Source organism: Canis lupus, chromosome 36 (genome assembly GCF_048164855.1).
Source record: "Canis lupus baileyi chromosome 36, mCanLup2.hap1, whole genome shotgun sequence".
NCBI lineage: Eukaryota > Metazoa > Chordata > Mammalia > Carnivora > Canidae > Canis > Canis lupus.
Window position 1 is genome coordinate 11,577,030 of NC_132873.1, and position 27,429 is coordinate 11,604,458.

The 27,429-nt window shown below is 35.4% G+C and overlaps 1 protein-coding gene across 8 annotated transcripts in view; it reads left to right on the forward strand.

The window, feature by feature from the left end:
* ERBB4 (erb-b2 receptor tyrosine kinase 4) overlaps positions 1-27,429 on the forward strand; it is a 1,106,221-nt gene that overhangs the window by 782,018 nt on the left and 296,774 nt on the right. For 6 of the 8 annotated variants that reach the window (XM_072813218.1, XM_072813216.1, XM_072813219.1 and 3 more), the window contains exons 6-8: positions 20,265-20,383; positions 23,475-23,616; positions 27,259-27,372. In XM_072813218.1, the coding sequence (XP_072669319.1) occupies positions 20,265-20,383; positions 23,475-23,616; positions 27,259-27,372 (375 nt within the window). The remainder of the gene's footprint in view (positions 1-20,264; positions 20,384-23,474; positions 23,617-27,258; positions 27,373-27,429) is intronic. The other 2 variants (XM_072813222.1, XM_072813223.1) reach the window with 1 other exon arrangement.

Below are 27,429 nucleotides of genomic sequence, written 5' to 3' on the forward strand. Positions count from 1 at the left end.
ACCAGCAGTTTGTTCTCTATAGTTAAGGGTCTGTTTCTTGGTCTGTCTCTCTCTCTCTCTGTTTTATTTTCTTTGCTCATTTGTTTTGTTAAATTCCACATATGAGTGAAATCACATGGCATTTGTCTTTCTCTGACTGACTTATTTCATTATACTCTCTAGCTCTATCCATGTCATTGCAAATGGCAAGATTTCATCTTTTTTTTATGGCTGAATAATATTCCATCATATATATCACATCTTCTTTATCCATTTATCTATCAATAGACACCTTGGGCTGCTTCTGTAATTGGCTATTATAAATAATGCTGCTATAAACATAGCAGTATATTTATTTCTTTGAATTGGTGTTTTTGTCTTTTGGGGAAAAATACCCAGGAGTATGATCACTGGATTGTAGGATAGTTCTATTTTTAACTTTTGAAGAAACTCCATACTGTTTTTCACAGTGACTGCATCAACTTATATTCCCACTGAGAATGCAAGAGGATTTCTTTTTTCTTCACATGTTCACCAACACTTGTTTCTAAAACTATCAAAAGTTTTTAAAACAGTTGGTCAAATAGGAACATGGGTCACCATAAAACAATACTTAATTTTCCATTTAAACGTGGTGAAAATTAAAGACTTTGCAGGCAAATACAGAAAGTTAAATAGTTGTTAAAAAAATAAAATAAAATGGGTGTCCGAGTGGTTCAGTCCATTAAGCTTCTGTCTTTGGCTCAGGTTATGGTCCCAAGATCCTGGAATCCAGCCCTGCCTGGAGCCTGAGCAAAGCAGGCTACTCCTCCTTCTCCTTCTGCCACTCCCCCCGCCTGTGCAATCTTGCTCTCTCTCAAATAAATAAAATCTTAAAAACAAACAAACAAACAAAACATACTTTACTCTTTTAATAGAGAGGATTCACTTTTTTTTAATACATTATCAAAGACCTGATAAAAATAACACAGGAAATTATTTTGACTAAACACAGAATCCTTGTTTTCAAGACATATTATTTTAAAAGGTAAGGAAAAATCCTTTACAGTGTTTTATCAAGAGCAGACCAATAGTCCAAGGAAACTTTGTCTTTTTAACAGAAAGAAAACTGAACTATAATTTTACACATTTCCTTTTGATATTGAAACTCATTTACTTAATTAAATTCATTTCTATCTTAAGCAGTCCTGGCATATGTAAAATTCCTTTCTCTTATTATTTTTAGTAGTTTTAATTATATATATTAGAATTTTAACCCTTAGAAAATTTTAATTTCTGGTGAAAACCAAGAAGTAAGAGACTATAAACTGTCATTTACACGAACATTTGACCGGCTGGCAAACTTATAAATACTTTTAATAATTTCTAGAAGTGTGCTTTTTTTTTTTTAAAGTGTGCTTTATCATAGAAAATTTCTCAGCATGTCATAAAACACTACTAATAGACCCAAATATTTTTAATTCGTTTGTAAAAGAAAGTCAAACATTGAATAAACCTATGTTCAGTAATTAGTGTTTAATTATTTTATCTTATTTGGAAATAATCTGGATATTCAATGAATTTAACTTGACTCATCATTTAACTTAACCCAGCAAACTTTAAGATTTCAGGTTACCAAAATATTTGGGGAAACTAAAAAAGTTCATACAAAACTTTTATCCTACTTATATCTCTTTAATTTACTTGTTCTTAGCAATTGTTTAGACTACCCATAAAAACTTCATGATACCATAGGCAAAGTCAGCCATCATCTCAAGCTATTTTTCTTGCTGACAAACCTTGTAAGAGATTACATGAACTTATTTGACCATTAGTAAGCCTTAACAGAATAAAGGTATTATATTTAATGCTGGTCACTCTAAAGATATACCTGTTTTAATTAACTCAAGCAACTCAAACTGGCTTTAATACCAAATATTTCCCCAGATCACATGGACCTGAAATTCATTTGGATTAAGTTTCTATTATATTTTTGAAAATTTTTATGAATACTAAATTTATATAAGTGCTTGTCTGTTTAAGCCAATTAAATAGGCTCTTTTACGAATTAACTTTGGTAATACCCTCTAGAGGTAGAAAAATACCACACATCTATAACCCATATATATGGACTCATATAAACATGCAGAGAGATGTAAACACAGATCTTATAGCTTCTATGGCTAACGCCTTATATTACTAATATTTGTAGAGAAGTCACTTAAGATTCACCTCTGTCCTTGACAAGTAATCTTATGGAAGCTGTAGAGCAATTTGCATTTTTAAATAGCCTCTTTTATCCCATTTTTGCTTTTTTTTAGTCTTAGCACTTGGGGACAGTCTGGGTAAGAGTTAACATTTATATTTAAAAGGCACAGGGAAGGGTTGCAAATTTCTCCAAGAAGGACTTCGGTTTTCCTAAAGCCAATATTTACAAGCCTTTTGAGATACATAGGGGAAGTTTTGGGACTCCTAAAAAGGAATATGTGAACTTTGAATTGCTTCAAGAGCTTTATTTCCAGTTTTGTAAAGATTTGTAAGATAAGGAAGCTGTTTCTAACTCCTCAAAGAATTGGGTTGCAGCTTAAAGGACATTTTAGGTTAATCTACCCATCCAACTATAGTATGTTCAATTTGCTTAGGGAAGAAGCCCTTTAAAAAATTCTTAATGCAGCTCTGAATATCAGCTTCTAATGTGGCCAGCTTTTGACCACAGAGGTACTTAAACATGTTTTTTAAATATCTTGTCAGTTTTCAGTAAATATATCTGGCAGTATTGAATGACCACTTGGACTAACAGTAACACACAGGTAATGACAAACAGTAAATATATCTGGCAGTATTGAATGACCACTTGGACTCAAGAGGTGCCCCCAAAGAATACAAAAGATATCTTATTTTTCTTTATCTACAAGGTACTACAGACAAAAGATATGGGGAATGTGACCCTTAGTGTGCCTGTGCCAGTTTTCCCAGGATCCCATCTGTGGATTCTGATTGGGGTTTAAAGTGAAGCATGTAGTTCTGATATTTACCAGAATTTGGCAAGGTTTTTAGAATTAATTTTAATTTAGTTTCCCCTTGCCTATTTAAGAGAATAAGTGTAGCAGGTTAGCAGAAAATCCCTCAGAGTCTCATTAGCTCTGGGAGGGGCCCATATGGAGGGCCTCCTTCTAAGGCAGATAGTCAGTATGTCTGTAAAGCCATTAACTCGGTGGACTTCTATTTATGGTCTTGAGGTCCCTTCAGGGGACTTCACAGGGTGAAGTTCAGGGTACAACACAGTTCAGACATGGGCTTACTAGACTAAAAAGGAAGATAGAGGCGAGCAGTAAAAGTTATGATAGTCTTATAATCTTTTGTTTTAGGTACCTCTTATGTCTTTAGTTTTTCATTAGCTTTTTGCAATTTAACTATTTTTTTTCTTTGCAATTTAACTTTTAATTAAGCTATTTTGGAATTTTTGAAGCTTTTTGGAATCTTCTACATACCAACTAAAATAGCTATTCCATTTCTATAGTTTTGTTTAATTTGGAACTCTTACTTTTAAGTGCACTTCCTAAATGAATGATCGTATCTAATTGGAACAATCCTTCTAATGGACATTATCGTTCCCCTGAGGGATGGCGGAAGTTTAGTAGGACCCTAGCCACAGATGGAGTTGAACCCACATTACTGTCTGGTCATATTTTGGAATCCCCAATATGGGAGCTACCAAGAAGCTACATTTCCATGACACAAAACAAATTTAGTAAGATGTTGCTATTTCTGTAGGTATTTATAGTTTCCAGGGCCATAATTCTTAGATATAAAATGAACAGGTATGCTAGGAAGTTGTATACTTGGCTCTAGAGGTTAAGGATACCATTAGCTAAACCTTTGGATTTCTCAAGCCAAACCAATACCTAAAGGAGACGAGTTTTGGGATTATGCAGTGTTTTACAGTATACCTTTCTACATAGAAATTTTCTTGAGTTTGGTGGTTAATGTATTATCAATCTAATTTGTTCCATGGCCAACTTATTCTAACATAGAAATCTTTGGGTTTGAGGGGAGCACTCTAACAACTCTGAAGTGCTCAACCCGTGTCCACCAATTTTCACAGCTTTTTGGTCTCCAAAATCCCCATTAGCGATAGCCTTTATCTACACAAAAATAAGGCAAACAAATCATATACCTTGATATATTAGCCATAACCAAGAGATGTCACTGTGTCTTGGCCAAGAGGAGGCCCTGTATGCACTACCAACAATCCTTATAGAACCTCGGACCCAGGAGAGAATTGAACCATCAGTCATCAACAATTGCAGATTGTGCAATGGCAGGGTGGAGTGGGGTGGGAAGGCAGTGTGGATGTGAACTGTGCATTGCCCCTAATAGTTCCCTTGTGGATCTTGGGACAGAATTAAGGGCTGGGGATTTCCCATTCAAAAACCTGAGGGTTGTGGTCTGAAAGGCTAGAGGCTCAGCTCCAGCTAAAGCTGACCTGCCCTGGATTGGAAAACCAATTAGAATTGGGAGCTCCTTGCAAAGACAGTGGAGCTGTGAACCTACAAGGAGCTTAGCCATGGCCTTTGTAACAGTGAGAAAGACAGTGAATCCAAAGTGTTTGTGGGGAACCACCCTGTGTTTCCTGTCCTCTAAGCTGTTGGTAGTCTCCTTCCATCCTGCTGCTGCCACCAAATCTGTTAACAAAAACTAAACTAAGTAGGGACGCCTGTGTGGCTCAGTGGTTGAGCCTTTGCCTTCGGCTAAGGACGTGATCCTGGGGTCCAGGGATTGAGTCCCACATTGAGCTCTTTGCAGGGAGCCTGCTTCTCCCTCTATGTATCTGCCACTCTCTGTGTCTCTCATGAATGAATGAATGAATGAATGCATGAATGAATGAATAAATAAATATTTTTTAAAAAAGTAAACTAAGTAAATGTCAAGATCAAGTTGGCTTTATTCACTGATTCATGAATCTAGCAGCATCCCATCAGGCGATAGAAAGGAGCTCTGCCGAGCTATAGAAAAGGACACATTTTTAAAGGCAAAAAAGGAGTGGAAAGAAGGCAACTATTGGTAAAGCATGCATTGTTTCAGGCAAGGCTGCTTTCCTAAGGAGAATGGAAGGTCATCTCACTAATGCTGCCCAGGTAATTCCATGTTGGCTGGTTAAGTTCATATGCTGAAGGATCTAAACAGCAGTTAGGTTAGGATTTAAGTCCTGATTTGCTGACGTGGGGCTTAGCAACTGGACTCCATTTTGAGCTTGCTGTCTCTTTTTTTAACAAATAGTACGGTATTATTTCAAAATGGAATTGGCCTAATGGAATCTAATAGAAAGTCCAGATGGGGACTAAAATCGATAGAGTAATTTAGTTTTTATAAAGTTGGCATTTTTTTTTTAGGAAAAAGCGACAAAGCATAGATTATTCAATAAGTACTGTTGGAACAAATGGTTCACAGTATGTAACAAAACGAAGTTAGAACCCTACCATAAAACAAAAGACATGAGATGAATTGTGTGTTAAAAGTTTAGTGGCACCTGGCTGGTTCAGTTGGTAAAGCATGCGACTCCATCTCAGGTCATGAATTTAAGCCCCATGTTAGGTGTGGAGCCTACTTAAAAAAAACAAAAAAAAGTTTAAAAGACATGATATAGAATAAGATTATAGACTAAATATATAAAAAAGCATGAAACCGTTGAAAGTACTAAAAAAATTTAGATAAAAATTATGGGATGTCTGTGGTTATGTCTTTTTAAAATATAACTGAGAATTAAAAAGAAAAAGATCATTTTAACTATGTAATAGTGTTTTTATTATTAAAACAAAATATTTTAATGAAATTTAAGAGAATTAAAATTTACACAGGAAATTTATAAGAATGTTTCACCTCATTTATAATCAATGATATAAAAGCTATGATTTTCACTCTTAGATTGTCAAAATTAAAAAAGAATGATAATTTCTAGTGAGAATGTGTCTTTCATGTTAACTGTTATACTACCATAAAATTGTAACAGGGAGGTCAGGAATTTATAGACACCTAAAAATCAACATTGATTATTGCTGTGGTAAAAAAATAAGTTATTCTCTAAAAACTTAATACTGTACTTATATTTCTCTAATCATGTATATTGATTCTGTAATTCCAAAATTTTTAAAAGGATAGAAGAGCAAAAAAAATATACCCTCTTTATTGTAAAACTTTAAAAACATTGAGGGAATGCCTAATTTTGCCCACACCATAGTGATTATAATTTATTTTAAGAATATATTAATAATGCATAAAAAGCTTTATTTAGGGATGCCTAGGTGGTTCAGGGGTTCAGTGTCTGCCTTTGGCTCAGGGTGTGATCCCAGGTCCTGGGATAGAGTCCCACATCGGGCATCCCATGGGGAGCCTGCTTCTCTGTCTGCCTGTGTCTCTGCCTCTCTGTGTCTTTAATGAATGAATAAATAAAATATTTAGAAATAAAATAAAAATAAAAAGCTTTATTATTATTTTTTTAAATTTTGTTTATTTATCATGAGAGACAGAGAGAAAGGCAGAGACACAGGCAGAGGGAGAAGCAGACTCTATGCAGGAAGCCCAACATGGGACTTGATCCTGGGACTCCAAGATCAAGCCCTGAGCCAAAGGCAACGCTAAACTGCTGAGACACCTGGGCTGCCCTAAAAAAGCTTTATTTAATATCTATAATGTATTATTTTCTATAAATGTGTTGCTCAAAGAGAATCCCAAATGTTTTATATGGGCCCATAGTTTAGCATACTACTGTCATACAGGAGAAATTAAGATTTAACTATCCCAAATTTCCAGTTGTAATGGTGGAAAAAAAATAAACCCTCATAGGCTCAGGAATCCTAAAACTTCAGAAAAAGGAAATTTCATCTCCAATGGCTCTGAGTTCCTATATTCATTGGAAGGCCAATTTGCCTCACATATGTAAAAGGAGCACTAGGACTAGTTTCTTTAATTTCCTACTTGACCTTTGTCTATGCAGTTTAGCAGTGCTTTCAAACTACTGGTTGCAATTCATTAGTGGATTGTAAAATCCTTCCGTAGTCCCTGCCTAATATTAAATTTGTATTGAAACAAATTAGATTAGAATAAATAGACCAAATTAGAATAGAACAAAAGAGACAATATCAAAGTACTTTCACATAATTAGGGTTATTATAATTTCTTAAAACTTTTCATCATGTATATGTGTACTGAGCCATGATATAAAATGTGGGCTTTTTTTTTTTTTTTTTTACTCTAAATTGAGATTTAAAAATAAAACAGCAACAATAAAATCATTAAAAAAAAAAAAACACTGCAAAGAAGCATAATGTAACTTTTAGGTGGACATGATTACCTTTTTAACAAAATCTCAAAAATATGTCCAAATGAAGAAAAGTAATATTTTGATTTTTTTAAAAGATTTATTTATTTATTTATTTATTTATTTATTTATTTATTTATTTATGATATTCACAGAGAGAGAGAGAGAGAGAGGCAGAGACACAGGCAGAGGGAGAAGAAGGCTCCATGCAGGGAGCCCGATGTGGGACTCGATCCCGGGATTCCAGGATCCCCCCTGGGCCAAAGGCAGGCGCCAAACCACTGAGCCACCCAGGGATCCCCAAAAAGTAATATTTTGAAAGCCGTCTTCCTTTTATGTTTAAAGTACGTTTGTGCTCCAACTCTTTTAGGTGGTTATACTCCAAAATTACTATTGTTTTTATTACTGAGAGAGATATGGACTTGAATATTGGCCCTACTTGGGCCTCAGTTTCCTCCTCTGTAAAATCAGTAGTTTGAACTCAGCCACAGAAAAGATTTCATAAAATGCTAAATGTAAAAAAATCTTCTGTCTATGGCTTTTGCTGTAAGTTTTAAGAATATTCGTGTAATGTCCTAGTTTTTCTTATGCACCAATCATAATTATGTTGTTAGTTAAAATGACTCCAAAATAAATTATTTTTCAAGACTGTAAAGCAGATATGAGTAGGTCATTTTAGTTATTCAATGTTGGTATTTAAAATAGTTTATGAAAAAAAATAAAAATAAATAAAATAAAATAAAATAAAATAAAATAAAATAGTTTCTGAAACTATTTTCCTCCCACCCCTACCTCTTTTTGTCTTTAAATCTAGACACCTATTGTTTGAGGTTCTTAATGTAAACATATTAATGAAGATATATAAGAGTCTGGATACTAATTCAAACTCCACTTTATAATAACTTAGTCTGTGATCTAAGATAGGCGAGTTAGTATTTGTTAAATGTTAACTTCTTCATCTGTAACACAGGGATAATTAACTTGTTCTGCCAACTTATGATACAATGGTGTAAGCACTAGGACAGAAATCTGTGTGACAGGAAGTTAGGTCACCAAGAAGGAATGGGAGGGAAGAGGTAGGGGAAGGGCTTACAGATAAGAGATTTGGTGAAGGGTTAATAAAGGAGAGATGATCCTTGAAGAATGTAAAGACATCAGATGAGCAGAGAATGGGTCTAGAACATGCCAAACAAAGAAACAGGATAAGAAGGAGGCAATTTAAGAGGTAGACAATAGAATTTATAATAAAGCTTAGTAACCAACTGATTTGGCAGTAAGGGAAAAGAGAGGAGAAATTTGACGTAAATTCCAAGTTTTGAGTTGAGCAATTGAATCAATGATAGAAATAGTCCCTGAGACTTGCCCTTTGTAAATGTTAAATATCCCTGATTCACCTAAGTAGAACTGCCCAGTAAACAATCAGTTACTAGTTAGAAACTCAGGTGAGATATTTAGAGACATTGTGGAGAAGGTCTAGGCATAGATATTTGAGAGGTGTTAGAAAATATATATTACAGATAACTCTTGTGAAATACTTGGCTTTCTGAGGATAATGAAGAGCATGAGATCAAGGGAGGATTAATTTTTAACCTATTTTATATATGAGAATCTTGAGAATTGGCTTTGAAGAAATGGCCAGTAAAGAAAGACATTTATTATAAAAGAATATAAATAATTTCCCATGCAAGAATTTGGCCTTGAACATTACAGGACTAGGCAAGCTGTGGCTCGGGAATAACCTAAAATGGGGAAAAATAACATTCCTTTATCTGAGACAAAAATAAAGTGAATGAGTGTAGATTTGGATGAAGAAAAAATTGACAGTAGAAAGGGGCATATTAATTTAGCTGAGGATAGCTTTGAGTTTTCTAGTAATTTTTTTTAAGATTTTATTTATTTATTAGAGTAAGAAAGGAGCATGAGCTGGGAGAAGAGGGGCAAAGAGAGAGAGAGAGAGAGAGAGTGAGAGTGAGAAGCAGGCTCCCCGCTGAGCAGGGAGCCCAATGTAGAGCTTGATGTGGGACTCCATCCCAGGACCCCGGATCATGACCTGAACCAATGACCACTTAACCACCTAAGCCACTCAGGTGCCTCGAGTTTTCTAGTATTATTAAATGCAATATTTTTCCTAGCATTTCTGTATCATTTGGCATTTTAATCCCCAAACTGATTATTCACAACATGGGCTCTGTGTGTTGTGAACAAACTAGAAACTGCCTGAAAAACTCGAAGGATATATCTCTCAGAGATGGATGGGAATTATTTTGGATTTGTACATTGGCAAGTTTATTTATTTCAACTTCAGTTTTCTCATCAATAAAATGAGAAATTTAGACTAGATATCACTCAGGAGGTCAGCAACTATTTATTCATTGCTTACCTGATATATGTGGCTCTTTTATATTTTAATATTTTGTGATTATTTTCATCACAAAATTGTCAATACCCCCCCTCCTCAATTTGAGAAGGAAATTCATCCAGGTGTTTATTGAGTAGGAGAGATTATCTTTGTTTCCATTCATTATTTTGGATAAGGACATACTTATCCAATATACTAAAATAAGCAAAAATCCAGTAGCTTTTGTTTTGTTTTCTTTTGCTTTGTTTTGTATTTGTTAAGTCTGGAAGTGGAGACGTGGTCTACTATGATTGTAACAGCATATCACTTATTTGTGTGGCATAAGATGTAGCCCTCAATTCTAATATAAAAATTATTCTTTAGAACACTATTTGGGGTTTTCCTATGAGGATCCATATGCTTCCTTTATTATTTGAAACCAATATATACAGTTTTATGAGGTATATGCAAAAAAGTCATCCTTGCTTTCAAGAATATCTTTATAATTAAGGTAATAGGGTACTGTTGGTTTTTCAGATTGTGACTCATCAAGTTTGGTGATGTTAATAATCTATTAATAGGGGAGAATTTCCCTGGTGGCCAAGAGTGTATTTTAAAATCAGTTTTAAGGTCCCTCAGTGAATCACTGAGCGTGTCTAAAGAATAGATTGAATAAAACTCCATTAAATAAATGAATAAAGCAGCTAGTGATGAAGAATGGATTAGACAAGATTCTTTTCCTATTCAACACAACTAACAACATTATCATGTCATAGCCCGTGGGCCACCAGGGATTTATCTGGGACAAGGGTCAGACCTGATTAGTAGCTGCCAAAATCTGGGCATACTTTATTAACTGACTCTGAATGTCAGTTTCAGTAATGGCTTTGTGAGTATTTGCCATGTTTTTCAGATGAACTATGGCAGTTAGTGCACTTAAGATTAAACTATTTTGTTACCTGAGGGAGTGTATGCCTCATGGTATGGCCTAGCTAGTTCTGACTAATTAGTAATTAGGAATAAAAGATAATCAATTACATTTTCTTCTGTGATGTGAAAATGAGTATGCTTGCTGTAGTTTGGAAGGCCTAGACACTTTTTTAATAAATCTGTTTGGCTAGGTTCCATTATTAAAAACAAACAAACAAAAACTAAATACCTTCCCTGAGAGCCTTTTCAATATTTAAGCCTTAGGTTGTTGGTTAAAATAATTGATAAATCCTTAAAGTACAAATTTCTCCCTTGTCCAAATCAGGATGTAGCCTTATGTATCTTGAGGGCTCAGTCTGTGCAGCAACAAATACTGGCTCCATTATTCTGTGATCTAGGTAGCATGTGAGATAGGAAGCAGCAGTTTCAGAACCATTTCCACCTCTCCCTTCCCATCTAAATAAATGCTTTACCTTTCCTGGAGTAACCTCTCACTGGAAGAAGAAAAGTCTTAGAGCAGAGGTTTTGAATTTTGGTATTTTCAAGAATGCTTATAAAAACCTTAGAGCTCCCACAAGAAGCAAACAAAACAAAAAAAAAAAAAAAAAAAAAGACAAAAAAAAGAAAAGAAAAAAAAGAAAAAAGAAAAAGAATTGTCTAGCCTCTTTTTCAGGCATACTAAATCAGAATGAAGGAGGACAAGCATCTTTATTTTCAATTTTCCTATGTGATTCTTAGAGTCTACTTGGCACTGGACACATAAATGTGTAAAATTGTTCTCCTTTGGGAAAATGAGTAGTGGTGTATTGTTTGGTGTTAGTTTCATTAAACTTGATTTTCTACACATTTCAGCACTCTCTAGAAGTAACGCGTATTCTTGGATGGTCCATAGGCTTTATTTATTTCATTCAAAGTATATCTTGATGATAGTAACCTTCTGAAAACATGTTGTGCAACCCAGAGTGTTCATTTTTTTTTAGTCACAATTTCACCATTCATAGGAATAAGTATTGGATCATAGAACTAAAGGGTACCTCCAAGGAGCATTTCCTCAAGCCCCTAGTCTCTAATTAAGTGGATGTCTAAAGGATCCAGAAGAGTTTTTCCTTAAATACTGACAAATAGAGGCTCAAGAAGCCCATTCAGTTGCTCATTACAGTGTTTTTATCACTCTAATAGTCAATAAATGCTTCTTCCCATCCAACTCAAATCACCTCTGGCTTAACCCAAGCATTTTTCTTCTTGTTCAAACCTCCAAGTATGTAGCTGAAAACAGCCTACCATTAAAACCATTCCACCGAAGTACTATCTATTTAATGGGACGTGATATGTTTCATGAACACAATTTGTCGAAATCTGGTCAATAAACAGAAATAGTACAGGCAGCATAAAAGTGCAGGTCACTGAATACTAATTGAAATAGAATAAAATAAAAATAAAATAAATGTGCTTTAAAATGTGTTTAGCCATGGAATTGGAGGCCGTTCAACGATACTCTATGTAGACAGCTCTAGGAGGTGAAAGAAGGAAGTCATTTTCTGATGATCTCTTACTTGCACTCTGAAATTATTGCCTTCACAATCAGCCAAGCAGTATTTCTGTTCACACTTCAGGTTTTTTCCTCCTAAATCTTCCTACCTGCTTGCATGTGGATTTTTGTTTGTTTGCTCACTCAGTGGGTGGTAGAGGCTTAACAACACAAATAGGAAATTAAAGCAAGAGGTCAGTCAATATGGTAGGATTTCAAAGAATAGTCAGTCACCGATCAAATGATATAAATAATCTAGAGTTTTCCCCATTTTTGCTGGATAGAGTAATGATTCTCAACTTTAAAGACTGCATATTGGCCACACCTGGGAAGTTTATCAAAAGTGGCAAATCCTGGAACACCGCAGGTAAATTTTTTTTATAGGAATGAGATGTTTCCCAGGCATTTAAAAAATTTTATTTAAGTTCAATTAATTAACATATATCATATTATTAGTTTCAGAAGTAGAGTTCAGTGATTCATCAGTTGCAAGTAACACCCAGTACTCATTACATCATGTGCCCTCCTTAATGCCCATCATCAGTTACCCCATCCCCCATCCACCTCTCCTCCAGCGACCCTGTTTGTTTCCTAGAGTTAAGAGTCTCTTACGGTTTGTCACCCTCTCTGATTTTATTTTATTTTATTTTATTTTATTTTATTTTATTGTATTGTATTGTATTTTATTTTATTTTATTTTATTTTATTTTATTTTATTTTATTTTATTTTATTTTTCCCTCCCTTCCTCTATGATCCTGTTTTGTTTCTTAAATTCCACATATGAGTGAAACCATATGATAATTGTCTTTCTCTGATTGAGTTATTTTACTCAGCATAATACCCTCTAGTTCCATCCATGTAGTTGCAAATAGTAAGATTTCCCTAAATCTTTTTTTATTTTTTCCCTAAAGTATTCTATTTCCTGCTACTTAATTAAAATGAGGTCTATGGAGCAGCAGACAATGACATTACCTGGGAGTTATTAGAATGGGCAATCTTGGGCCCCACTGAGATTGACCAAGTTATAGTCTTCATCAACACAAGAATTCCCATATTAGAGTTTGAAAGGTCCCATGAGGTGGTCTAATATACAGCTTGGTTCAGAACCAGGGGTGGAGGAAGTGAACAGAACCAAAAGGCCCTGAGCATGAGGATATGAAGGAAATGAGGAAAGAAGTAGCAGATAAGAAAGGAAAGAGAAAAGTGGCAGAGTATAAGAAAAGGAGAAGAAAACACTTATAAAGACTTTGCCTAAATTTAACCGTATTTAAGTTTTTAATGGACAGAAATCTTTTCATTTTGTCCCTGTAATGTCAGTGCTCTGTTTTGCATTATTTATGAATGTTCTTTGTCTTCTTTGTAATTCATAGGAAGCAATAATAAATAATTAATAAATTGTCAAAGTACTTTAAATAAAATAAATTTCTAAAGGAGTAACTTTAAACATGATTATTGTTATATTTGAAGAAGTAATTAAGACATTCATTTTATTAGTGATGTCTAATGCTACTTACAAATACTTTAATTTCTTGAGATGATAGATATTCTCTCAACAGCATCCCCTTACTATGGAATGTGTGGTTTCTTAAACTTTATCCATCTGATTCTTTTTTTTTTAAGATTTTATTTATTTATTCATGAGAGACAGAGAGGGAGAGAGAGAGGGAGAGGCAGAGACATAGGCAGAGGAAGAAGCAGACTTCCTGCAAGGAGCCCCATGTGGGACTCCATCCTGGATCCCTGGATCACGCCCTGAGCTGAAGGCAAGCACTCAACTGCTGAGACACCCAGGCATCCCCCATCTGATTCTTATGGATATGTTGGATGAATCTCCATTCCCAATTTCAAGTTTACTGAGCCTAATATAATAAACATCTTAACTTCCCAGATTTTACCTTTTATGTTACACAATCACAGTTAGTGATGTACCATCAATGAATAAGCTAGTTAAAATTTGACCCAAATATTTTAATACACCCAATGAAGCAATTTAGGAAAGATACTAAATATGGGGGTGGGGGTGGAATCTAATTAAATAATATTCAGGCAGGGTGGAAATTAATATAACCAAAGCAATTATAAGTTAATGTTCCCATGGAGGCTAAGTGAGTTATTTCATTGATTTCAGGAACTGTTTTGTTTTGTTTTTTCCATCATAATGAAATATGAGTATAGTTTGATGTGTTTAATTCATATTAGGTAGTACTATTAATCAATAAATGTCATTAATAGATAGTACAAAGGGAATGTTTTCTTTCTAAAAATAAATCTCACATAACAATGTGAAGAAATGTTTTTTAACTGTGTCACATCACTGTTTAGAGATTAAGTGTATTGTTTTGTTCTTTTTGCTTACTTATTTTATTACCTGTCAGGCAAACACTTCTAAATATATTTCATGCTTACTGAACTTTCAATTGGAATTAAGGCATACAGAAACCATAACAGCAAAAAGTGCTATTTTTAGTCTTGAATGTATCTTACTTTATTATTATTATTTTTTCTTAAATATTTTATTTATTCGAGAGAGAGAGAGAGAGAGTGAGAGAGTAAAAGAAAGCATGAGCAGGGGGAAGGGCAGAGGAAGAAGCAGACTCCCTGCTGAGCAGGGAGCCCAATGTAGGGCTCCATCCCAGGACCCCAGGTTCAAGATCTGAGCCAAAGGCATATGCTTAACCACTGAGCTACCCAGATGCTCCATCTTTTTGTTTTAAAAATGAATTGTAGACTGCTTTTGAAGCAAATCCCATAATTCTCAGTAATATCTTAAGTCAAAATTTCGAAAAGTAATGACTTAGAGATTTCTTTGTATGTTCTTAAAATGGAATGGCATATCTAAGATCAAAGTGTCCGAAAAAATGTGTGATATGTGACCACTATGTAGATGAAATTGCTATTTTGAACAATTTAAAGGTGACTCAACACATATGAATATTTAATGTACATATTTTAAATGTTTCAGAGCATAATAATTATTATTGAACATAAGACTGTACTATGTTAGATTACATTTTAAAACATTATCGAATTTAAATAGTATACTCACTGAAAGAATTGATCTTAATGTGAACATTTAATAAATAATTTAAAAATAAATCATGATTAAATTATCTTTATAAATATTATACCTACATTAATTTTCTAATTTGGTAGGAAAGACCAAAGTATATAAACGAAGGAAAGCAAAATATTTTATGTACTACCTTGAAACACCATAGAGTTAAAAATAGAAATGAACACTTAGACATATGTGCCTAAGATTAAACTATGGTGTGACTTATAGGCTATTACTGCTTTTAATAGGCTTCGTGCTATTTCTGGCTGAGCAATGCCTGTCAATTTAAAGCAAGTTAATAGACTATTCTGTGATAACACTAATTTCAAATCTAGTAATTTGTTTACTTAACATATGTCTGCTATTTCAATTAGCAACTTTGGTACATCAAAAAAGCCTTGTTAAATCTGGAAGAGATGAATTATATATGAATTTGTTTTTTACAAAAGTGTCTACTGAAAGTGTTTCCTTCAAAAAGTATGAATTACTAATTAGAGTATCTAAATAAATACACTACTTGGATACAAGATAGGAACATCAATGTAACCCTAATGTATGAATATGAAGAGTTAATGAGTGGTTATAATTTGTTTGGATGTATTTCATGTATATAATGTACATGTACTGTGTATATATGATATATATAAAATATAAACAAAAATTACATGGATGACAAGTACAGTTCTAGACATTGGAATCTACCAATAAATAAAATGTGCCATAAGTGAGCTGTAAAATATATCAGATCGTGATTGATGTTATAACATAGATGGAGGAAGAAAGGAAAAGTGAAAGAAGAAAGGTAAGAAGGGGAGGGAGGGGAAGGCGAAAGAGTCATCAGGAATTAGTAGTTTAGAAATAACTCAGTATTGAATAGGGATAGACTTAACTCAGAAACTGAGATTTGAGCAAAAACTGAAAGAAGATAAAGGGACAGGCCAAATTGATTTACTATGTAGAAATTTATTTAAAAAAATTATTTGAGAGAGAGCATGTGCAAATGTGTGCAACTGAGGAGAGGCAGAAGGAGTGAGAATGAGTCTCAAGCAGACTTCCCACTGAGTGGTGACCCAAGACAGGGCTTGAATCCAGGACCCTGAGATCATGACCTGAGTTGAAATCAAGAGTCAGATGCTTAATCAAGGGAGCCACCTAGGTCCCCACTATGTAGAAATTTCTATTAGAATACTTAACAGAAAAAATGATTTCAAAATTTAATGCTCTCCAAATTTCAAGTGCAAAGTGTGCCCTCACAGGGGCACTAGGATGGCTCAGTCCATTAAGTGTCCAATTCTTGGTTTCAGCTGGAGTCATTATCTGGTGATCTTGGGATCAAGCCTGGAGTTGGACTCTGTGCTCAGCATGGAGTCTGCTTCAGATTCTCTCTCCCTCTCCCTCCTCTCTCTCTCTCTCTTTCTCTCTCAAATAAATGAAAATCTTAAAAAAAATAAAGTTATACTTTATTTATTTATACTTCTTATCATCTTATAGAAGATTTGAAAAAGACACATTTTAACTCTGGATTTGTAAGTGCATTTTTTTTTTTTTAAGATTTATTTGAGGGACCCCTGGGTAGCTCAGTGGTTGAGCATCTGCCTTTGGCTCGGGATGTGATCCTGGGGTTCTGGGATCAAGTCCCACCTCAGGCTCCCAGGGAAGACCCTGCTTCTCCCTTTGTCTGTGTTTCTACCTCTCTGTGTCTCTCATGAATAAATAAATACAATCTTAAAAAAATAAAGATTTTATTTATTTGAGAGAGAGAGAGAGAGAGAGAGAGAGCAAGCATGAATGGGAAGAGGGGCAGAGGTAAAAGCACACTCCCTGCTGAGCAGGAAGCCAGATTCAGAGCTGGGTCCCAGGACCCCGGGATCATGACCTGAGTTTAAGGCAGACACTTGACAGACTGAGCCACCCAGGTACCCCTCATATAACTTTATTTTTACAAAATAAAAACGAAACATAGAGTGAGTCCAAGTGTTGTTTCTGTTTAAACTCTATTTGATGTTTGTATTGATTTTTTTTTAGTACATAAGTAGGAATATAATCATGTCCAAAAGAGGAATATGGTTCATATTTAAACATTATGTGCCATTTATGAATATCATAATCATTTTCAATTAGGAAGGATGCAAGTGAAATATGGAATCATGAAGTAAACGATAGCAGAATTTAAGGAGCATTTAAATTAACTACTAATAAACATGAACAATTCTGCTATTTGCATTTTGATATGCTCTGTTTCTTGGTATTTTAATATTTGTGTATTTGCATTTTTTTAGCGTTAGTGCCCTACCTCTTTAACTCTCTACATTTTCTTTGAGAGTTGTTTTTATTTATTTTAGAGAGAGAGAGAGCGTGCTAGTGCGGTGGGGAGGGGCAGAGGAAATGGGAGAGAAAGTCTTAAGCAGACTCAGCACTGAGGGTAGAGCCCCGTAGGGGGAGACTTGACCCCATGAACCTGAGATCACGACCTAGGCTGAAACCAAAAGTTGGACATTTAACCTACTGCACCACCCAGGTGCCCCTACATTTTTTTTCTCTGATATGTGCATAAAGCAGTCAACAAATAACTCATTGTGTTGGCAACATGTGATTTATTTAGTTAGAGAGGACACTTACTTTCTTGTATGCTAAATGCCAGTCCCTAAGGATAAAAACAGGAATAAGGCAATGGACTTGAAAAAACTAATAGTTTAATAGGGGGAGCAAACATAAAAACACAACAACAACAACAACAACAAAAACAATGTAGTATGGTAAGTGAAATAATATGTAACAGTTGCTGAGCACTATTAACAGGGGCCCTGTGAAGCACTTTATACCTATATCTCTATCTTCAATCTTGTTAGGTAGGTACTAATACTAAAGCCTTTTTAAAACTGGAAAAGTGAAATGCAGAGATATTCAATAACTTGCCCATCACAAGAATAGAGTTTGGGTTTGAGCCTAGGCCACGTAGAATCTGCATTAACTTTCTCCCTTGTTCAGAAGAAAGAGTGATAAACGAAGTCATCCCAGAGACCTATCTGGAGATGTCAGAGAGAAAGTGACATTTGACCTGGATCTTATAGATGGGTATTTGCTAGGCGAAGAAGACAGAAAGACTTTTAGCATGGAAGAAAGCATTATAAAAAGGTAATGAGAGTCAAAATTAGAAATGATACAAGAAATCAGGCATCGCAAGTGGTGATTGTGTGTGGTTGGATGTGAGGAGCACAGTGAGAGATGCCATTAAATACAGAGATGGTATTTAACTGATAAAGGACTTTTATGCCTTGCTAAGTAAGGATTTTACTCCTTTAGTACAGGGATGACAAGTTTTCTATGCAAAACAGCATTGATTTATAGGCAGTGGCTTGTATTTTCAAGTCATTGCTTTTAGAACAGCGTGGGGGATTAATTGGGATCTGAGAAACCTTTTTAGAAGGCTATGTACTTATTTAGAGATTACCTTCCAAACAAAGTTGGAGTAGAGAGGAGGGACAGTAATGAGAAATATTCCTTGGTAATTTTTTAAAAAGATTTTATTTATTTATTCATGAGACACACACACAGAGAGAGAGAGAGAGAGAGAGAGAGAGAGAGGCAGAGACACAGCAGAGGGAAAAGCAGGCTCCATGCCGAGAGCCTGACGTGGGACTTGATCCCGGGACTCCAGGATTAGGCCCTGAGCCAAAGGCAGATGCTCAACTGCTGAGCCACCCAGGCGTCCCTTCCTTGGTAATTTTATTTGATAATTTTGTTAGGTATGAGAAGCGAGGGTGAGGGAAAAGGAGAAAGAGTAAATGTGTCCCCAATTTTTAGCCAAGCTACTGAATGGATGGTGCTACCAATAACTGCGAGAAGGGCATGGAAGAGGGAGATGTGCTCTATTGGTAGAGGTGGGGAAGTGAGTTACATTCATAATATACATCTTGGGACATCTAAATGGGGTCTTCTGTAGGCAGCTGGCAATAATGCATGTTGCTGCTCAAGAGAAACTTCAGATTTGGATCTGATGTCATCTGCCTGTAGGTGGTATGCAAAGTAGGGGATGAATGATTTCATCTAGGCATGAGCCCGTAACCCAAAGAAAATTGTCAAGACCAGCTCTGGGGAATACTGTTGTTTAAAGGGCAGAGTCTTGCTGTAGTAGCAGTGAAGGAGGCTTTAAGGAACTAATCAGAAAGATCTAAGGAAACCAGATTGAAGTGGAAATACAGAAGCGAAGATGTGATGTGCTGTACATGTTCTGTGACATGCATTTCTCTAAGTGCTTTAAATGTATCTCTTTGGAATAAGTGAGATAAGTGTCCTTCAGTGCTATAATTTTGATGCTCCAGCCTATGGCATCGATTTTTATTAAAGCATACCCTAGTAGTGTGCTGTCAACTTGGATCAAAGGACAGGATAAGACCAATGGAAACTTGTGTTGTGTCTACTATGAATGTGTCTCTCTCCTTCCTTCCTTCCTTCCTTCCTTCCTTCCTTCCTTCCTTCCCTCCCTCCCTCCCTCCCTCCCTCCCTCCTTCCTTCCTTCTTTCTTTTGAGGATGTTGCTCTGTTCTTTACACAAGAAACTTGGTAGAAATTTCACTTAAATCTCAAGAAAACAAAGTTATGCTACTACCGACCAGTTTTCTATATCTATATTTATCTCTCTACTTGATATGAATTGTGTAAAATATAATGTGAATCATGTAGTAGTCTATATTTCTCTTTTTTTGCATTGACCACTAAACAGCTTAGGTTATTTCTGCGGATATCTTCTGTCATAAAACCTTACTGTGTACATTTGTGAATTGACTTCACAGCTGACTCCATCTTTTGCAACCTGCCAAAATACCTCGTTCAATTATTTCAAATTTGATTCTTTCCTTCTAAGTTGTATGGTGGTCTTGTAAAACACAGTGTTTGCTGGAACAAGAAAGAAAATAAAAACAAATGTTTGTATCATTTGGAAGGCTTCTGTACAGTGATTTTGACCTGTTGCAAGCTTCATTCGGCAAATTGTTAGCTGTATTGAGTCACCGTGTTGAGTCAATGGTGGGTTGAATGTTGTGACCCGAAAGCTCAGCTTTTCTCAGCTACTCAAAGCACCTTAGGAGTTTTTCTTGGTGGCTGACTTTGATCAGGGTCCCCTCTCTGTCTTCCACAGTGACAAGGACGGTGTGTGCAGAACAGTGTGATGGCAGGTGCTATGGGCCCTATGTCAGTGACTGCTGTCATAGAGAATGTGCTGGGGGCTGCTCAGGACCTAAGGACACAGACTGCTTTGTAAGTCTTGGAGCTTCCCTTCTACCTTCCCCATCTCCCTCCTTCCTGGTTGAACTCAGGCACATTGAATCTTATTAAAACAAGATCAAATTTAACCATTTTAGGATTAAGAAAGAGGCTCTGCTTTCCTATAATTGATTCCCTCACTGGGTGGCTATTGATTAACTAGGATTGTTCTGTTCTACTAAATGAATTGTGTCTTTCAGATGTAGTTTATATTACAGGTGAGATATATTAGAGAATGTGAAGAGGAACACATTGAGATATCTTTTTAAAAGCTAAAAGCGTGTTTCCAAAATATACATTGATTACCTGTTTATATGTTGTTGCATCATTGAGTTTTCTGAGTGGGAGTTTTTGAATTTTTTTTTAATTTAAATTTTAAGATCATAGCTATACATTTCAAGATTATTCATAAATTCATGAATTTAACTATTTCCCAGTTTTTTTGTTTACAAGTTAATATTATTCATAATTTATAAGATTTACAAATGCATGCTTAAAGCAATTTATATGCTAATCTGTGTGATTTTTATTTTAGAAAGGGGCACTTTTCTTTCCTTAAAATTAACATTTATAGCTTGTTGGGGACATGTTTTAATTACATTTTAGTATCCCCAATATAGTTCTTTCTGTTTTTTTTTTTTTTTTTTTGAATACAAACAGTTCTGTGAGCTATAGTTAACACAATCTCATATACAGACATTATTTTCATTTTAAGCTAAAAAATCATAAAATAAATTGTTTTGCTGACAACAGAACTTCATTTTTTTAATTTTCCAATATCCAGAGAATACCCATATATATATTTAGAATTGAATTTTTTTTCATATTGACAACTCTGAAAATAAGCAAAACATGAATTAAAGCTCTTATGATATAGATAATCTTTTCTTAATGTCGCAAGAAACTTAACTTGTCGACCCTAATCCTATAGTGAAACAAAAGTATATATTTGAGGAAGTGAGTAGAGAGGAGGAAGTGAAGAAACGTTAAAAATTTAAGGAAGAGGCTTAGCAGGACTTGAGGTCCTTTGCCTATCAGCCAACACAGGATAAAGCTTGATGTGCAGGACGCTAAGCAGGTAGTGTGTTAAGAAGCCCAAAGCAGTAACAACAAGAAACACCAACAATAGCCATAACTTTCACTTAGAAGGTTTTCATTGCATTTGTTTTCATGGTTCCATTATCATCATAAGCAGCGTGCCGGGTGAGTCTCAGAATTCTCATTTCATTACTTTTATGGAACGGTCCAATGACTCCACTATGGCATTTGGTACAGAATGTTCAAGAACGACAGACCGAGGCCTTGGTGTAAGTTACATTATTTCACATGCTGTTTGGAAGGTAAATTTGTTTGATTCCTTTAGTTTATGTCCCTTTGTTGCCAAGCAATCCGTGCACGACACTGCATAAAGTATGTTCGTAAAGCAATTATGAGGACACATGAAGTTTTATAGCCATAAATTAAAACTTACTGAGTTTTGTAGATTGCTTTTTAATAGATTCTTCCTGGAAAATGTCATTTTAGTGAATAATGTATCATGAGTGAGTCTCATTCTGATTATGCATCTAGTAGACCATCATCAGGGAATTGTCATGTTGGTGATAAAGTGCTTGCTAAAACAACAATTGATGAAGAAAATGTTTTGAGGAAACAGAATGAATTAGTACTTATTAATAACCATACATACAATTTATGATGAAATATGAAATATAGCTTGAGTGTGTATTAGCTTACCTTCCAAAGTCTCAATTATTCCTCTGAAGGTTTAAGTTGTTTAATTAAGAGAATTAGTTCATCACCTTTTTTGAAAACCATGCTTTTGTGTATTTATACATATATTCTATTTTTATATCAAATATGTCTCATGTGGTAAAATTGTCTTTTGATTCTTCTCAAGTGCCTTTGAATCTATTAACAAATTGAGGTCTCAATACAAATATAAGAGTCAGAAGAAACAAATTGTTTTATTTGAACTTGATGGCTTTCACCAAATGGTATGGCATTATGAAAAAGACCACATAGGAAATGGCAGCACATCATTTAATTATGGGCTAAGTATAGGCTGCTTCTCTTCATCTTGGCATTACATATTCTATATTTACACTTGACTAGTCACCTGCCTGAGCATTTTCTCCAAGTCCAGTTTCAATGACTATCACGGTATTTTCTCACTATACCATGGTGATGGATATGCTTACTGTGTCACTTACTGCACTGAGGTTTTGCAAACAAAGCTTTATGGAAAGTCTACAGAGAATTGGGGAGTTTGTTGTCAGTGTCAAGCACTGAGACTCACCATACACCCTTTGAATAGTGTGAGTTGAAAAGATTTTTACTATTAGTTAATTTAATTTTATATTTTTTTAAAGATTGAATTTATTTATTCATGAAAGACACAGAGAGAGGCAGAGACACAGGCAGAGGGAGAAGCAGGGTCCATGCAGTGAGCCCAATGCGGGACTTGATCCCCAGACCTCGGGATCATGCCCTGAGCTGAAGGCAGACCATCAACTGCTGAGCCACCCAGGTGTCCCCACTCTTAGTTAATTTTAATAATTTAATAAACCAATTATTAGTTTGGAGATTACTGGGTGACTTGAACATCAATATCTTTGTATAGATTATGTATTCATTGACATTGGAAAAACAGTTTTGTAAGTTTGAGTTTAGTGCAACTGTGAACCTAACAATGAGTACTTAATTAACTATAAAGCTGTCACATTTTATATATTTTTTTGAAATATTAGAACACACATACATATATATAAATATAAACATTATAAATAAAGAACCTATCCTTTTCACAAAGCTGTTACAACAGTGTTCCTTTAACAAGTATTATAAAGGTTATTCTTTTTTTTTTTTTTTTTAAGATTTTATCCTTTTATTCATGAGAGATACACAGAGAGAGGCAGAGACATAGGCAGAGGGAGAAGGAGCCTCCCTGTAAAGGAGCCTGATGTGGGACTCGATCTTAGGACCCTGCGATCATGACCTGAGCCAAAGGCAGATGATTAACCACTAAGCCACCCAGATGCCCTATGAAGGTTATTCTTAAATGAAATTAATATTTGCTATGTTGCAGGCCTGCATGAATTTCAATGACAGTGGAGCATGTGTTACTCAGTGTCCTCAAACTTTTGTCTATAATCCAACCACCTTTCAACTGGAGCATAACTTCAATGCAAAGTATACATATGGAGCATTTTGTGTCAAGAAATGTCCACGTAAGTAACAAGATAAAAATAACCAAATTAAGTAGATCATCATTTAAAAACAAACAAAAAAATTCGTATACATTTATTATAATTTAAAACTTAACAATATTGTGAATTACTTGGATATAGGTACTATTGCTACCATTTCACAAATAAATTAAAATTCAAAAAATTAAAGTGATTAGTCCAAAGTCTCAGCAAAGGAGAAGCATGTTTGAGGTTAGAGTGTAGTGTCATTGCCTTCTAAACTTACTATTTTCACTATACCTCAGTGTTTTTGTACATGATGTTGTTTCTCAGAAAAGTGATTAGTTATGTGGGAGCAAGTTTTGTAGTGAATGAGGTCTGCTTGCTATCGCAATGAATTTCTGCCTAATATTGTTTCTGATTACTTATTTATAATAAAGTATAAATACAAATATAAATACAAAGCATTGTATTTTTGATATCAAATCTAATCTTAAATAATAATAGATTTAAGCATTGTAGTTTTGATATCAAATCTAATCTTAAATAATAATAGATTCGAAGGGCGTGTTTGGAGGTCTTTGCAAAATTGACAACTCATCCAAGGGATTCAAAGTGACCAGCTTAGCTTTCATCAAGAATTCAGTATATGTCTACATATGTACACCAGTCAGTTTCTTTGCTTGGAAAGAGTGATGGGACATTATTCTTTCATTGTTTTACCTATTGGAAAAACTGAAAAAAAAAAAAACACAAAAAACCAAAAAAATCCACAAAACCCTGCTACATTTGTCCATATGCTCATTTAAAAGAAAAAAGTCTTACAAACTACAGTATACCATTATTATGATTTTCTTTACTTTGTATCTGTGATTAAATACGAAATATAAAGGATGTGGGTTTAGAGTGGCTATGGGTTCTGGCTTTGCCCATTTATTACTCATTTGATTTTAAATAAACTATTTAGTTTGCTGTATCCTCCTCTTTAAGTTGTGGCTGGTAACAATCATAGCTCTCTTCTCTCTTTCCTGGAGTTATTACAGTGATCAAAGGGATGGGGAATAAGAATCAGAGGGATAGTACATAAAAACAAGTCTTCAAAAAAATGACAATTCTAGTCATTATTATTAATTTTTTATGTTGGTTAAAAGAATAATTATGCTACACGCTTTCAACACCTAACTTGTGGCAAGTGTGGCTAAACACGAACTATTTTGTGAAATTACATGCCAGTTCCCTTAGATATGGTAACACCTAAATTTCCTTTCTTGAAATAGTTTAGGCCAATCAAATTACTGAACTAATTTAAAGCGCTTCAGTATTTATCTATGTAAATTTCAAATATTTGAAGGGCCCTGCTTCTAATGCATGGTTGGCTAAACTGTAACTATCTTGGAAAAACAAAGACATTTAGCTTCTAAATACTGCTCTACAATCCTTAACCTAGAATTCTAAAATCAAAAAACTCCAGATAAATAGGTTTTGAAACTCATTTGGCTGCAAAATCTGAACCTAGCTGATATGAGAGTATTTATAATTTGTATTTACGTCACTTGGCATTTATTGCTGGGAAAATGTAGAAGTGTTTAAATATGGGGTGTTCCTGAAGGCCTTGCAGAAAGGTGGTTGTATAATACACAGTATCTTCACTTGTTGCAGGTTGGGTTTCCCTTCAGACAGAGATTAGGTTGTTAAAGAGGAATATTCTCAAAATGAAGACAGGAGGAGGAAGAAAAGGAAAGGAACAGGCTGTGATGCAGTCGCAACAATGTACCTTTTTTGGTGGTGGATGCCCTCTGGTGGATGACTGGAAATATAAAGATCACACCTCGCCCACCCCCATGGATCCATATGCATCCCTTTACCCCAGATTCCCTTCAATCCCAGATTTTCCAATATTTCTTCTCCCCGGGCAAGCCCCTGCTCATGAATCCATATTTATTCTAAGCTCAGGTCACTTCCATACAAAGTAAACAACCATTTGAACTACCCAGAACCATGCCCACTGGTAGGATTATTTTCCTTGCCACTGTCTTTCAAGTCTCCTCCTGAGTGAGGCTGCAGGGCAGCTGCCGTTCATTTTGAGCTGCTTGCACCCACATACCAAACTTAGTACTTTGTTTTTGTCCTCCCTCTCTCTTAGCTTGTCACAGGTACCTTCTTTTGGTCCCCATGCAGCCGTCGGTATGAGCTCAATCTCATGAGCCAGCACAAGGAGTCTGGGCCACCTGCTTATGCAATTTACTTGTTCCTCTGCTCTGACTCATATCCAATCCTAAATGCACTGCTTCTGTCTTAGAGTGGATTCCTGTTGGACCTGCCCAACAGTATGACATCATGGTTCTAATAAAACCTGAGTTATGGGCAGTTCTAATATAAGGTCGATCAATGACCCATGGTTAGGCACTCTCTAGAATCCTAGAGGTCTCTGATATGATTTTCCAGCTGGGACTTGCCATAACTCCATACAGCATATTTTCCACCACAGACATTCCTAATATCATATAACCTCTTGGATTTGCTTGTGTGTGTGTGTGTGTGTGTGTGTGTGTGTGTGTGTGAAAGAGAGAGAGAGAGAGAGCAAGCAGGGGAGGAGCAGAGGGAGAGGGAGGAGGAGGCATGAATCTTAAGCAGACTTTATGCTGAGTGTGTACGTAGTCCGACCCAGGGCTTGATCCCACAACCCCAAGATCATGAGCTGAGGTGAAACCAAGAGTCAGAGACTTAACCAACTAAACACCCAGTCACCCCACCTCTTGGATTTTATGTATCAGAAATGCTTGCATCCCAGACTGGACCTACACCATTTGCCTTTCCTGATCTGAGCCCCCTTCAAAGTCAGATGCCTTCCATACCACTGAATATATTAGGCTAGAAGCAGCATGCCTACACATGGAAGGATACTGCCTTTAAAATATAAAGTGGCCTAGCAGGTATTGTGTTTTCCCTTTACTGTGGGAGGCTCTAAATGCAATAATTTGTTATTGTTGTTGTTTTTTTCTTTTTTTTTTTTTTTCGGCAGGGGTGTGGGGTGGGGTGGGAGGCAATGTCCTGGCATATTTCAGATCACTGGAGCCCTAAACATTTCACCAACATAATAGGTAATCAGACATTCCTGGTTTATTTAGTATACCTTTCCTAAAGTGCTGCCTTTCAAATTCCATTTTGTTTTTTCATATAAAACTATAGAACAGTTTCTATGTCATTCCATTGAAGGATAGAACACATTTTGAACATTTCCTCCTGGATATGAAGTGCACTCTCTTGATCCAAGGCACTTCAACTTCAGCTTCATTTGTGCTTCATGTAACTTGAAGTATTTTTAGACTTCAGACTTGCATCATGACATGAAATGAAGTGGAACTATTGAAAAACACAAACTAAATGTCATGTAGTTTCCTAAGTCTATAAAAGAAATTCACTCTATCTTGGGGGCAATTCAGGATGTGGAGCAGTAGTCAAGCAAGTACTAACTGTTGTTAACACATGCTGCCCTTGGATTTGAATGTGGATTTTCATAGATTCTATTTCAAGTTGAGATATTTAAACTGGGATATTTTAGGGAAAGAGACATGTATACTATCAATGATGCTAAACATTGTTAAGCCCTAAAGTACTTTGTTTTAAACTTGTTTGCTAAACATCAGCATTGTTGCTAATTTTACCTTTTCCTTTTTTAATCAGATAACTTTGTGGTGGATTCCAGTTCTTGTGTGCGTGCCTGCCCTAGTTCCAAGATGGAAGTAGAAGAAAATGGGATTAAAATGTGTAAACCTTGCACTGATATTTGCCCAAAAGGTGAGTGATAGCGGAGATTACTTTGGCTAGAAGAGGGACCTACCCCAAGGTTTTTCC